Consider the following 14,017-nt stretch of genomic DNA (forward strand, 5'->3'; position numbering starts at 1 on the left):
TCAGAAATTAAAGTTTACGATCAGGTGCGAATACCCCTCTAGCGTGCCAAAGCTCAAGTGGTCCTACTTGTGCCCGGCAATTAATTTATTTAGCATATAAACCGACAACTTTTTGAGGTTTTCTCAATACATTACCAAGGCTTAAAGAAATTTATATATGTGTACTATAATAATCGTATTTATGGTTCGACTGTTTGTGTGCGTGTAAACTATTTGCGATGACTGTTGACTGTTGTTGGCTGTATTGTAATTAAATTGATTTATTTCCGTATTTATGCATTCAATTAGATTCGATTAGGCTGAAATTGACGACATCGAGAGCGTTGCACAACCCGAAACGAACGTTGAGAATTGCGGCGGCCAAGTGCCGGATGTGGTGGCCACCTCCTGCTCCACCTCTAGATAATTTTGTGGCTGCGATTGTTTGGACACGCAAAGGCAATCGCTCGAATGGGTTTATTTTGGGATATTGGTGTTTACTTCAAGGATTCGGGTTTTGGGCTTGTACCAAATTACGCCAACGACATGAATGGAGCCAACCTTTGGGTGTTGGAAGCAGTGATGCGAAGGCATAGTAAGCCCACATCGTTTACAATGTTCGACCTTTGCCTTCATCAAGCGAGATAATTCCCAATTGCAGCCAATCGCTGAACTTTGGTGTGTGGCCACATGGATAAACTAGCGACTTTCATCTTTGGTACCCTTGGTTGTTGGTTTTACTTGAATCCAGTGGAATCTTGAATAGTACCCGTGCACCGTCTCATCACTGGCTGACTTCCTTTCACTTTCTCCTGACCCAATCGCACACATCGTGGACAGCCCACAGCAACTGCAGGGGAAATCCGCCCGACAGGCGCCTCTGACGTTGGCAAAACTGTGATTGTGGGTCACACCACTACACCATCGACACCCCCGGGAGTTGGAAGTTGGGGAGTTGGGAGCAGGAACTTGGGCTCCTTGGGCTCCGTGGGTTGCGTCGTGGGGATGCGTGTACGGTATTGGTAACGTTGCCTGCCATGCAGCAACAATGGGAAAACTTTAATGAGTACAAGTTGCTGCCAAAACGAAAAGACAGCCAGGCAGTCAGCAGGCAGCAGGCGGCAGGCAAACGGATTGTCGGGCGGACGGACAGGTGTCCTTGCTGCAGCGTAGTCCGCAGCCAGTCAAACGAAGCGAGCACGCCACGCGTTGCGGACGGATTGCCTGGAATTCCGTAAACAGAGCACTCCTTCGGGGAGCAGGAAAGTAAACGTGGGGGAGCATGAAACCGGGACTCGAAACCACCGACGAGGGCGAGGAGAATGGCGACACACAGGATCATCGCGAGGGGGACCCACGACCGCTGCCCTATGACTTCGAAAAGGAGCTCATCCAAAGATCCAACAGACACATCCGACTTTACGAAACTTTTGTTCCAGTGAGTCAAGGTATTATTTTTAACATTGCTTCCACTACCGCTTAGTCCTGAGAGCTTTTCCTGACTTCCAGTTCATCCGCTCACCCGGAAGTTTTACGCCCAGTATGAGCAACGCCAGCCGGCGGATACCTTAAGGTACCTACGACACACATGGCCTGAGAAGCATGTGGAGCGTCAAAGGCAGCTCGCGAAGGCGGTTCCCCTCCTGGAATCGCAGGTGTACGGCTGGTTGCCGCTCAAAAGTGGAGAGCGGGCCGCCGATCTGAACTTTCTGCATGCCAAGAAACTGCGCTGCGGCATGACTGTTCACGGGGAGCGCTTGATCGCGGAGAGGATTACGGCGCGACCTCCTTTTAACGGACTCAGATTCCTGCTTCACTAATCACTTTAGTATGAGTGCAGTTAGTGTATATTATATTTATATTTGCTTAAAACAAATCAATTATGATTAAAATGCAAATTTCAACCACTTCAGATCGTTATTAAAAAAACGCATTTTGTCTAATTCGAATTTAGTAAAAAGGATGGCAACACTGCCTCGATGATTTTGTATCAGGGCTGCGACGTCGATTATTTTTTGTTTATTTATATTGTTTTCATTTACTGTTGCTTCAACCAGGCGAATGAACCTGGAGCAGACTCCTTCTCCGGGAATGAGCACAGCAACCGCCTGAAATTCTCGCAGTAGCCACGCAACATGGTGGGTGTGTGTGTGTTTGAAGTTGGAGTTCCGGCGGCTTCGGAAGAATCCGTAGAATTCGGCCGGAATCGGCATCGCAAGTCAAAGGTCGCGTTTCACGGACTCAGCGCCAGCCGGCACCTAATCACTAATGTTCTTTACGTCACATAATATTAATTATTGATCTGATTTGATCGACTTTGCAGGCTCACTCGAACAAGGCTCGCAAAGCAGCCAAAGAAGCAAACGCCAAGAAGTCTGTGGGATCAGGAACAGAGAGCAAACCGGAACACGCAAAGGTACAAGGCCCAGACGATCGTGGTGCAGGAATCCTAACTGGCGACCAGTTCCTAGAGAGCTTGCTACAGACTCTCTACAAGTCATGTATGTCCGCCAGTTAAAGTACTATCTGTAAACGCGCTTAATTGCTAATTGCCAAAATCAGTTATATGTAACTGCTTTGTACGGCTGTAAACCTGTTTGTGCATCACAGCGCTAATTTTGAGAGTATCTCAAATTGTTATGATATACGTTGAAGCTTTCAAATTGTCTTTCTCATAAAGTTTCCATTTTGTAGGGCTTCAATTGCGCCGCCTGGGAGAATATGTGATGTCTGAGCTAGGTGGAAATGATTTCCTGGAGGCCATCGCGGTCTGGTGCACCCGGAATCCGCACGTTGCCATCTGCCTGCTAGCTGGCGGTCTTGTATTCATGCTGCCTTTCCTTATAATATTTGGTTTTGGAATAGCCACCATGGTTATGACATTTACTGGTTTGCTGGTACTAGAAGGTGCGTTTGGTAGTGTTAGCTTGAGATCACGTTTTAATAGCCTTTATTTTAGGTACACTCCTAACCATCGTGTCCATGGTGTTCTTCGCCTGCCTGGGAGGACTAGCCATAATGGTTCCCCTCTTCGGTGTCGCAGCTGTTGCTGCCTATTTTGGCTTCACCCAGGTGTATGGACTATGTGATGGAATGGAGCTCAACAAGAACGCATGGGTCAAATTCTTTAGGGATCAACGAAAGGCCGTCGATCCTCCGCCATCCTCTGTGACCATAACCAATGCACCTACTCCTACGACTACATAAGCCAATATTACTTGCCCAACTAATATAGGTATTAACAGATTAAAGACCAGTGTTTGAATAATTTTGAAAATTTAAAAAGTGCGCCATGTTCTATTTTTAAACGAGTTGGCAGCCCCAGCGGTAGAGAAGTAATCGGTTATCTGTTCTTCGCTCATATACACAGTTTTCGTAGTCGGGGGATTTTGTCGTATTTAAATATTTAAGTGCGTTAAAAGTGCGTGAACCTGCCTTTGAGCAGCCAAATTTACTTCTGACGCGGTGAGTAATATTGAAGTAATACACATTTTTACAATTCAACGCCGAAAAACAATAGTTTTTTCATTTACCTGTGTTGTCATACACCCACATGTACAATCAGGTGCTTGTGTTGGTAAATGTTTATACAAGATAAACAGTGAGTTCGAGATAATAAGGATGTGGCTGGACAAAAAATACATTCGCATTGTCATAAAAACATTCGCATAAATAATATGGTGGATATCTTATAGATAAAATACCACACAAATATTTCTAGATTTCTGTGTTCTAGGAAGTAAAAAAATTTGAAAAATTCCTTTGGTCTATCGAACAGCGAATATCGAGTTATCGGGGCAGCAGCAGGCCATCGCTAGTTGGGTTTCGTCGCCATATACACAGTTTTTCTTGGGCAGACAATTCGCTGTTATTTTGTTTCTCATAGCGTTTAAAATAAATAAATCCTGCTCTAAAGCAGACTTAAATTCCTTGGACGCGGTGAGTACTGAAAGTCGGCAGTAAATCTGTTTGGAAATACGAATTTTCTGTGTAATATAAAAACTGGAAAGCCAGGGCAAACAAGTAGGCGCGGGGGCGGGCAGGGGTTTGCTGGATGTGCGCCTGTGTGTGTGTGAGCTGGATACACACAAACGGCATTTTTATGTATTCTCCCCCGTAAATCGGGCGCTTGTTTTGTTGCTCGCTGGAATGTAAACAATGCCGCAGACAGGAAATCGTTTTCCTCGAAACTAAAGGCAGGCTTATCGTTAGGTGTTTTATCTAATCGACAACTGAAACGGAGTTGGGATTCTTTCTGAGCTGCCTCCGCGAGAGTGTGTGTGTGTGTGTATGCACAATCATTCGGATGTGTGGCAACTCTGCGCAGCACTGCATTTGTATGCTGCACTGCCGCGGCCCTTTACTTTCTCTCCCTCTCCCTGTCCCTTTCCCGCTCTCCGCACGCGCCGTGTTGCAAGTGCTTTGCTTTGCTTTGCGCTCTCGGCATCTCGATTCTGTTCCGTTTAAACGAGCGTGCTGGTCGGTCGCATTTTCCGCTGCGCCTTTTTCAAGAGAAGTGAAAAATCCCTTTTGTTTTTTGTTTGAGTGCATGAGATTTGAAAGAGTGCTAAACAAAGTAATTAAATAACTCAAGGTTCGTGGCCAAAGTCTTCGGCAGGTAGACACACACACACTCGCAAATACCCGTTCTACCTGCTTGAGAGTGTGTTAGTGCGTTTGTTTGGTATACGCAGCATATTTCGTATTATGCTGCGGCATCTCAAAGCGGAAATGAGTTTAAGAAAAAAACAACAACTAAAATAAGTGACTAGCAGGCGATACCAGCGTCTGTGGATCAGTCTGCAAATACACGAAGCCCTTCTTTTCGAGCCCCCCAATTTACTGTAGTTTCGTGGTCTCCATACACAACACAGACGAACTCCATGTTAACTGTCCAGCACATTACTCATATACTCTCCGTCTCTTTCTTGCAGGTGTGGTGTAAAGCGCCTCAATCACCAAGATGAGTTACATGCCAGCCCAGAATCGAACCAGTAAGTATTTCCAGCAACGGTACTCTTCCCGTTCCCAGCTTCCAGGGCGTATGCAAAGAGCATCCAACTAAACTGTGTATCAGCGTGTTCTAGTTTGGGCTCTTTGTATACCCTATACAAATTCAGTTGAATACAGGATCCGATTTCATCAAATTAGAGATGATATGCCGTTTCAATAGACGCCTTTAAGTCATGGAAGTTTTGGAGTCTAGAACATTTGGGATAAATAGTCAAAATACATGGCCTTATGAAGGGGATGCAACAGCGCATTGTTCCTGAAAAACAATTACACCCGTATCGCAATACAATAACAACCACCCCTCTCCAAAGATAATTGAGGAAGCGATGCTTGTTTTTGACAAATTTGGCAAATGTGACATAAAGTATTTGCTTTTGCCATTTGTTTGTGATGCTCCCTTCGTTAGCTCTCTGCGGTATATAGGGTAACAACTATATCCATCCACCCCAGACGAATAATTTGTGTACATCAACATACTTGTAATGCTTGATGATCTTTTTTCTGTTGGGCTATCAACCACCAGCACGCTGTGCTCTTATCCGAGTCGTCGGAAATAGCGTTTCCATCTCCTTGAGAGTTTGAAATTTAAAATTTTTCGTTGACGCAGCAAACCGAGTGGGAAAGAAGATTCTGTGGCACTCCGTTTTGCCACTTGATTTGCAGGGTGCGTTGGTGAGGAACTCAGAGGCGCAGGAAAGGACTTCATCGAAGGGGAGGATCTAGCAAATGAATGTTGTCTTGCTGATTCATTGAATTCCCATCACTTTTGCCACAGAAAGTCGAGGAATGTCAATATACGCATACTGGTACTGCAGTAGTGCACAGTTCCAAGCCATTAAGGAAGTGGCCTTTAAATTCGACCACTATTAAATATTCATTTCATTTAGTTTCCAACTAATTACTATACAACCCCGAAATCCCCTTTCGTAGGCCGCTGCTCGCAATCCTTTGAAACTCCATTCCATCTCATCCACCCACTTACGCACACACACATTCGAGGACTCGTGTACTTGCACGTGGCACTCCAACCCATGCCATACCCATTCGCCCTCGCTCCTTGCTCCTTGCTCTTCTGCAGGACCTTGTTCTCGTTCTCCGTCTTCCGAACTCGCACTCGAGTTGGCTGCACATTTTCCTTGGCTTTTGCTAATGCTTTTGCCTTTGCTTTTTTTGTGGCGCTGCTGCTGTGCAGAATTTAATTAGTAAGCGGCAACTTGCAATTAAAGGCTCAGCGCCTCCGCTCCATCCACCATTTCAGCAGTACTCCATTCAAGTGCGTGGCCCACTCGAGGGAAACTGCGAAGAAAAAGCGCTTAATCGATTTGGGAAATGAAACGAAATGGGATTACAGTCGCATGTGCGTATAGCGAATAAAGTTCATCAACTGCGGGGCTAAACCTTTTTGGTGAACACATCTCATTTCGTTACTAGCGTTTTTTATTGCTGATGTTCAGTAATTCCATTTAAGGGACTCACATTTCTCAGTCAGCACCTTGTTCGATCTATTGAGATTTGACTGTAGTATTAAAGAGTGGATGGCGAAGAGCAGTGAAGTTTGAAATTACGAATGCAGAATACAGAAGGGGCGTGGCCGTGCTGTGTCCGCGCATAAGTAAAACAACAAAGGCGAAAAGCTGCGCCTGGAACGGCATAATTAAGACTGAAGTGGCAAACAAAACGCCCACAAATCCCTTTGGCAGTACCCTCTCATGTGTGAGGATCTGACCCCCTGTACGAAACCCACTCTGCCCAGCGCCCTGAACTTTGTGGGAATATCCTGCAGCGTTCAATTTGTCACGCTTCAAAGTTTTCCTCTTTGCATTTTTTGCGCCGGCTGTTGGGATGCTGCTCACTTTGCTGTCAGTCGCTGTCGTTTCCCATTTGGCCATCCTTTAAGGAGACGACATGCAAATGGGTTGCAGAGGGTTAAAGCGTGTGCATCCCCGCATCCGAATTCGATGCATTATATGTGGATGCCGTGGTGCACTCAGTTTTCCGTTCTTCTGTGCCATTTTTCCACTTCAAAAGGTTTTAAGAAAGGAAAGTTATCATGAATGTATAGACAGATGTAAACAGGTTGAAAAAGAACACACAAGGATTATTCTTACACTTAATTTCCGCTTTTTTGGGGTCTTTTAACACGATTATTTTGGGCTGCAAATGGTTAGAACGAAACGCAACGGTGATTCGAGTTAGCGAAGCTCGACTGTATATTTTTGTGCATCCGCTCTAAAACATTTCTCAATCAACTTTTTGCAGTGTCGCATAATAATCAATACAATCCGCCTGATCTGCCGCCGATGGTGTCCGCCAAGGAGCAGACCCTCATGTGGCAGCAGAACTCGTACTTGGGCGACTCCGGCATCCACTCGGGTGCCGTGACCCAGGTGCCATCGCTGTCTGGCAAGGAGGACGAGGAGATGGAGGGAGATCCGCTCATGTTCGACCTGGACACTGGTTTCCCGCAGAATTTCACACAAGACCAAGTGGACGATATGAACCAGCAGCTCAGCCAGACTCGCTCCCAACGTGTCCGTGCTGCCATGTTTCCGGAAACCCTGGAGGAGGGCATCGAGATTCCCTCCACCCAGTTTGATCCACAACAGCCGACGGCAGTGCAACGTCTTTCGGAGCCGTCGCAAATGCTGAAGCACGCGGTGGTCAATCTGATCAACTACCAGGACGATGCAGAGCTGGCAACTAGGGCCATACCCGAGTTAATCAAGCTGCTGAACGATGAGGATCAGGTGGTAGTTTCCCAGGCCGCCATGATGGTCCACCAGCTGTCCAAGAAGGAGGCCTCGCGCCACGCCATTATGAACAGCCCACAGATGGTAGCCGCTTTGGTGCGTGCCATCTCTAACAGCAACGATCTAGAGAGCACCAAGGCAGCGGTAGGAACGCTGCACAACTTATCACACCATCGCCAGGGTCTGTTGGCCATCTTCAAGAGTGGCGGCATCCCGGCACTTGTCAAGTTGCTCTCCTCGCCAGTGGAGAGTGTGCTGTTCTATGCAATTACCACGCTGCACAATCTGCTGCTCCACCAGGATGGATCCAAGATGGCTGTGCGCCTGGCCGGTGGGCTTCAGAAGATGGTTACGCTGCTGCAACGAAACAACGTCAAGTTTCTGGCTATCGTCACAGATTGCCTGCAAATTCTGGCCTATGGTAACCAGGAGAGCAAGTTAATAATCCTTGCCTCCGGCGGGCCGAACGAACTGGTGCGCATCATGCGCTCCTACGACTACGAGAAGCTACTGTGGACCACTTCGCGTGTACTGAAAGTGCTTTCCGTTTGCTCCAGCAACAAGCCGGCCATCGTGGATGCCGGTGGAATGCAGGCCCTGGCTATGCACTTGGGTAACATGTCGCCGCGCCTTGTGCAAAACTGTTTGTGGACACTCCGCAATCTGTCGGATGCAGCCACTAAGGTGGAGGGCCTCGAAGCTTTGCTCCAATCTCTCGTCCAGGTTCTGGGCTCGACCGATGTCAACGTGGTCACCTGTGCCGCCGGTATCCTTTCAAATCTGACGTGCAACAATCAGCGCAACAAGGCCACCGTTTGCCAGGTGGGCGGTGTGGACGCCCTCGTCCGTACTATTATCAATGCTGGAGATCGCGAAGAGATTACCGAACCGGCCGTTTGTGCCCTGCGTCACTTGACCTCGCGTCATGTGGACTCGGAGCTGGCCCAGAATGCCGTGCGTCTTAACTACGGGCTATCGGTGATTGTGAAGCTTCTGCATCCACCATCACGCTGGCCCTTGATCAAGGCCGTCATTGGGCTCATACGCAATTTGGCTCTCTGTCCGGCCAATCACGCCCCGTTGCGGGAGCACGGGGCCATCCACCATCTGGTGCGGCTGCTAATGCGCGCCTTCCAAGACACAGAGAGGGTGAGTACTAACTTAACTACTACTAGTAGTAAAAGTAATATTTTGTTCGAATAGAAATAATCCCAATATACCATTACCCTTGCAGCAACGTTCCTCAATAGCCACCACAGGCTCACAGCAGCCGTCCGCATACGCTGACGGCGTTCGTATGGAAGAGATTGTCGAGGGCACGGTGGGGGCGCTACATATCCTGGCCCGTGAGTCCCACAACCGGGCACTCATACGCCAGCAGTCGGTAATACCGATCTTTGTTCGATTGCTGTTCAACGAAATCGAGAACATACAGGTGGGATTGACGTTTATTTTGTTGGCATTTAAGTATGCTATAATGAAACTATACTTTTGTACTTTAGCGCGTGGCTGCTGGTGTTCTTTGTGAGCTCGCCGCTGACAAGGAGGGCGCCGAGATTATCGAGCAGGAGGGCGCCACTGGGCCGCTGACCGATCTGCTTCATTCGCGCAATGAAGGCGTGGCCACATACGCCGCCGCCGTTCTCTTCCGCATGAGTGAGGACAAGCCGCAGGATTACAAGAAGCGGCTATCCATAGAGCTGACCAACTCGCTGCTGCGCGAGGACAACAACATATGGGCCAATGCCGACCTGGGCATGGGTCCCGATCTGCAGGTGCGTGCTAAGTAGGCTAAGCAAATTCGACGTCTCCGGGATTCCGGCTTTTTAAACGCCCCTCTTGTGTTCCATTGAATCTGATTTGAAATGCAGCGCGAGAAGCGAAATCTGTACATAAAATTGTAAATTTGTAGAGAACCTAATTTAGTCAAGCATTATATAATGGTATCCATATTAAGTATCGACCTATATATCGCTTGCTTACGATTTCGATAACCTATTTTTGAATTTACATTTTATTTGGGTTCATTTCGTTCCGTTTTTTGCTTTTCTTGTAAACCACCAATCGATAGACCGTATATGTTAGTCGATAAGTAGGTAGCTGTAGATGAACGCCGATTACAAATACGGATTCCGATTAGTTCTGATCATATTTGATACCCTCCCCAAACCACACACCCCAACCCCTCCCCTCTCCCCTTATCCCCCGAAAACAACCCGACCATAAACAAACTTACATGAATTTCAATTTGTATTCTCGCTGCGACATCGCGATCTTTGTTTATGTTTAATTTTGATTTTGTAATTAATTCACGTTTGTTTTACTTTTGTTCTTTTCTTTTATGTTTACTTTGTGTGTGTAAAACCAAAACAAAACCAAACAACAAAATCACTATAAACACAACTGCAACGGTAAATAAACCGCAACAACAACCGAAATGACGGATAATCACTGCACCAAAATCTCACCAACAACAACAATCAAACAACGCGACTCTCACTCTCTGTCTCACTCTCACCGCCCCGATACCACAACCACTCCACTCCACTATCTTTCCCTCTCGCTCACATTCACTTGCAAACTGACGTTTGCGCGTGTCTTCTTCTTTCCTAACAACTTTTCACTTCTGATCCATCCCAACAACAAATAAATGAAAACGAAACTGTAAAAATAAACATCCACCACACAACCACACACGTACGATCACGCACATACCACGCCAACCGACCGATAAACCGATAAACAAACACGAATTCGATCGATCACAGGATATGCTTGGACCAGAAGAAGCATATGAGGGCCTGTACGGACAAGGTCCGCCCAGCGTGCACAGTTCGCACGGAGGTCGCGCATTCCATCAGCAAGGTATGTATGTCATTTGCGTAAGAAGAGACCCTCGTACCCATCGTACCCCTCGTACCCCACGAGCCACACCCCAAGAAGAAGAATCCCGCATAACCCCACTAAAAAGTAGACCAACGGAAACGTTTACAGGTTCAGACAATTCGAAAATAACCCCCGGGCCCTGCCCTAAAACCCCGCATCCATTTAATCGTTATCATGTCTGTTCATCATTCAAATATGCACTTGTTAATCGAAGCTAAGACGTTAAGCTCACTTTAATTTCTTCAGTGTGAGCGAAACCCCAACCCCCCCAGCTTCCTCGCTCGATCTCAATATCTCTGTGTCCTTGCTCGTTACCCCCTAATATCGTTAACCCTTGAATTCCACGGCTGCATGCGAAGGAAGTGAATATAACCATACTCCCGCCCGTTTCCAATTGCGGTACACATACATTGGTCGATAAATCCAAATCTTATGCAACTGAGGCACCACGTTGGGCGCCAATTACATCTATCAGATTCTTCCTTTCTAACAATGTCTGCGTTAAAATGACACAAAAAGGGATAAACGTCAGTCTTTTGAAGGATTTTTTCCCTCTGCTCTCTCATTTGAAAAAGAATCTCAGTCTCTCCGGACTTTACACGTAGCTTGAAGATTTTTGCACTACACACACACATACACACACACGAACACCGATCAACCACAAATAACCACAATGTGCAACCTTATGAAAGAGGATCGGAAATAGTAAAGAAACACGTACGTTTCTTTGATAATTTCGCAAATTTATTGTTTTGTATAAATCTCTTTTGTTTAGTTTCATTAGACTGCTTTTATCTTTCAAGTTTTCCATCGACGAAGGAGAAGTAATAAACTTTAGTTCGGTTCATATTGCATGTCACGTAGCCTGCGATAATCGCATAGTTTTAGGCACCCACAATCTTATCATATATCTTATCGTGTATATATCTAGTTTGTAAGCCGTGTGTGCATGCAAATTTAAGAGGACGATTTTCAATTGACAATAACGCGTCCATGTCGTGTCGTATTTTAGTTTTTTTTTTTTTAAGCAGCATTCAACGACCGATTTTTGTTGTTTGATACTTTAGGTTAATGTACAAGGATCGTCCTGTACGAGTGGAGTCTGCATTTCGTTTGAATCGGGGAAAACCCAATAGGGGTGATGTAAAAGTTACCTTTTTAAATGTGTTCCCGATTACACAGCGAGCAGCCATGCATCCACTTTTGCAGGACTACAAGGTGTCCATCCATCTGCCAGTTGATGGCTGGCGGAGACTGTGAATCCACGTTACTAATCACAATATTCCCCATCACTCTTTGCCAATCTCGTTTGTTCGCAGGATATGATACTCTACCAATAGATTCGATGCAAGGTCTGGAGATCAGCAGCCCGGTGGGCGGCAGCGGTGCTGGCGGTGCTCCCGGCAATGGTGGAGCTGGCGGCGGCGGTGGCAACATCGGCGCCATTCCGCCAAGCGGCGCACCCACATCGCCCTATTCCATGGACATGGACGTCGGCGAGATTGATGCCGGTGCATTGAACTTTGACTTGGACGCCATGCCGACGCCACCCAATGACAACAACAACCTGGCTGCCTGGTACGATACCGACTGTTAGACGAGCCGAGAGCTAAGGGTAAGGGTCGAGCATCCATTCGACCCCAAGAACATAAAACACAAAACACACGAATCCCCATCCCAGCACTATAGCCCTCTTCCACTGGCTTTGATTCCATCCCGGATGCCGAATTCCCAATCATGGATTCCCGATCACCCAAACTTGACTAGATCAACGAAGGTGTTGATTTTACTTGACAAAGACGAGGAGAAGCTGCGGCAGGTCAAGGTTCTGCTTTCAGAACTGAAGCCCGTGGGAGAAGGCTATGGCGCACACACCACACCCCGCGACAAAGCATACACACACGCATACATGCATAATATTATACATTTATTATAATGCGAACGAAACGGCAAGCAAAACATATTATATGATGCATTACATATTACCCACGTAAACGAAAATGGAAAATTAAACAAATGTTTGCAATAGAACTCGTACATTTCCCTTCACATGGCGTTTTTCTTATTTCCTCTACAATTGGGTGGCTGCTGGATCGCGGTTTGTAAGACCGAGCCCCTTTGGCCCATTATTTTTAATTTACCCAAGCCCGACAGTAACTTTGCGGAACACTAAACAGTTTCGTAACAGATTAACAAAGGATTTCTTTATTTATTGAACCTGTACACCTGTACGTCTACAGGTGTTTGCCGAACCACTTGTGGTCCACGGGCGAGAGCCAACGGTGGCAGCCGTTGAGGTTGTTCTGGATTACGTACTTCATGGTAAATGGGTTCTCATTCTGTCGAGCGTGCTCCTCCTCGGCGGCGCTCTGTTCGTCTAGCATCTCCTGGGAAACGACGGTGGCCTGGAAGGGCAGCTGGTTGGCCACCTGCTGCAGGAACTGCTTGACCTCAACAAACTCGCACTTGCCGGCGATTTCGACAATGACGCGACCGGCCTTGATGGGGGTCACGTAGTGGTCGATGGCTCCCTTTCCGCCGCCCATCCGCTGGCCCTGGCCCTTCTTGGTGATCGGCTGCCAGGGAGCGGGAATGCGCCATGTGGCAAACATAGTGTTGACGTTCATCTTGCGTCCGATGGTCAGACGCATCATTTCGTAGTGACCCCAGCGCAGGCGCCCTCCGCCAGTGGCCACGATTGCGTACTGCTTGTGGAGTAGGGTGTTGTGCACCATCTCCGGACCGCGCATGTATCGCAAGCGTTTCTGCATCTTCGGCGGACGGATGTTTGGCGGCAGCTGAGGCTGGCGTTCCATGATCCTCAGCTTGGGTCTCTCCGGCTGCTCCACATCTGGGGGTTCCAAGTAAGTGGTTAGTGCTTCAATCTTCTGGTGCAGACTTGAATGCAGCTACTTACTCTTGTATTTGATGGGCGGGGCGAAATACTTAAGACCGGCTGTGTTGACAATTGCTATGTTTCCCGCTGCAAATGAAGGAAAGTTTAGGTGGTTCAATGTACACTGTCCTCGGATTGGATGGATCTGAGCAGGAAGCGCCTCTGCAACTTACACGCAAGGGTTTGCTTAAAGAGCTGGGAGACTGTTTTTAGTGAGAGCATGGCGGGTTTATGTCACAATATATCATTTATTTATAATATTTTTATATGTTACGATGTGTTGCATCAACGGCCACCGTTGCCAGATCCAGCTAATAAATGTGGTACTAAAAACATTTATCGATAGAAAACGTTTGGTCAAATGAGCGGACGGCCCTGTCCAGACTATGCTTCCGTCCTGCTGTTAAAAAAATGTGCAAAGAAATGCCATATTGTATTTACAGCACATTATAATATTTTAAACCTATTGTTTTAATTGAAAACTACTGCAGTG

General features: G+C 47.0%; 4 protein-coding genes and 1 pseudogene across 8 annotated transcripts; 3 read left to right on the top strand and 2 right to left on the bottom strand.

Moving 5' to 3' along the window:
• Window positions 1-678: 678 nt before the first annotated feature.
• On the bottom strand, window positions 679-1,263 carry LOC26535682 (annotated as a pseudogene).
• Window positions 1,262-1,799, top strand: LOC6524482. Its single transcript, XM_002100303.4, has 2 exons — window positions 1,262-1,427; window positions 1,489-1,799. The coding sequence occupies exons 1-2, from the start codon at window positions 1,262-1,264 to the stop codon at window positions 1,797-1,799; spliced, it is 477 nt and encodes a 158-aa protein (XP_002100339.1).
• Window positions 1,800-1,967: 168 nt separating this feature from the next.
• Window positions 1,968-3,230, top strand: LOC6524483. Of its 2 annotated transcripts, none has more exons than XM_002100304.4 (4): window positions 1,968-2,117; window positions 2,303-2,480; window positions 2,674-2,886; window positions 2,939-3,230. In XM_002100304.4, exons 1-4 carry the CDS (start codon window positions 2,115-2,117, stop codon window positions 3,184-3,186), a joined length of 642 nt encoding a protein of 213 aa, XP_002100340.1. In that variant the 5' UTR covers window positions 1,968-2,114; the 3' UTR covers window positions 3,187-3,230. The 2 variants fall into 2 exon arrangements, with proteins under 2 accessions (XP_002100340.1, XP_015045721.1); XM_015190235.3 differs by having other exon boundaries at window positions 2,027-2,204.
• A 78-nt stretch (window positions 3,231-3,308) lies between these two features.
• Window positions 3,309-12,677, top strand: LOC6524484 (armadillo segment polarity protein). Of its 4 annotated transcripts, none has more exons than XM_039374024.1 (7): window positions 3,309-3,444; window positions 4,914-4,973; window positions 7,252-8,891; window positions 8,977-9,177; window positions 9,245-9,517; window positions 10,511-10,607; window positions 11,948-12,677. In XM_039374024.1, exons 2-7 carry the CDS (start codon window positions 4,943-4,945, stop codon window positions 12,223-12,225), a joined length of 2,520 nt encoding a protein of 839 aa, XP_039229958.1. In that variant the 5' UTR covers window positions 3,309-3,444; window positions 4,914-4,942; the 3' UTR covers window positions 12,226-12,677. The 4 variants fall into 4 exon arrangements, with proteins under 4 accessions (XP_039229958.1, XP_039229956.1, XP_039229962.1 ...); XM_039374022.1 differs by lacking the exon at window positions 3,309-3,444 and adding an exon at window positions 3,767-3,918; XM_039374026.1 differs by lacking the exon at window positions 3,309-3,444 and adding an exon at window positions 4,437-4,573.
• A 128-nt stretch (window positions 12,678-12,805) lies between these two features.
• On the bottom strand, window positions 12,806-13,935 carry LOC120321481 (39S ribosomal protein L16, mitochondrial). Its single transcript, XM_039374039.2, has 3 exons — window positions 13,698-13,935; window positions 13,546-13,611; window positions 12,806-13,479 (listed from the first exon to the last, which is right to left on the bottom strand). Exons 1-3 carry the CDS (start codon window positions 13,744-13,746, stop codon window positions 12,863-12,865), a joined length of 732 nt encoding a protein of 243 aa, XP_039229973.1. The 5' UTR covers window positions 13,747-13,935; the 3' UTR covers window positions 12,806-12,862.
• Window positions 13,936-14,017: the final 82 nt, after the last annotated feature.

This window comes from Drosophila yakuba, chromosome X (genome assembly GCF_016746365.2).
Source record: "Drosophila yakuba strain Tai18E2 chromosome X, Prin_Dyak_Tai18E2_2.1, whole genome shotgun sequence".
NCBI classification, from domain to species: domain Eukaryota; kingdom Metazoa; phylum Arthropoda; class Insecta; order Diptera; family Drosophilidae; genus Drosophila; species Drosophila yakuba.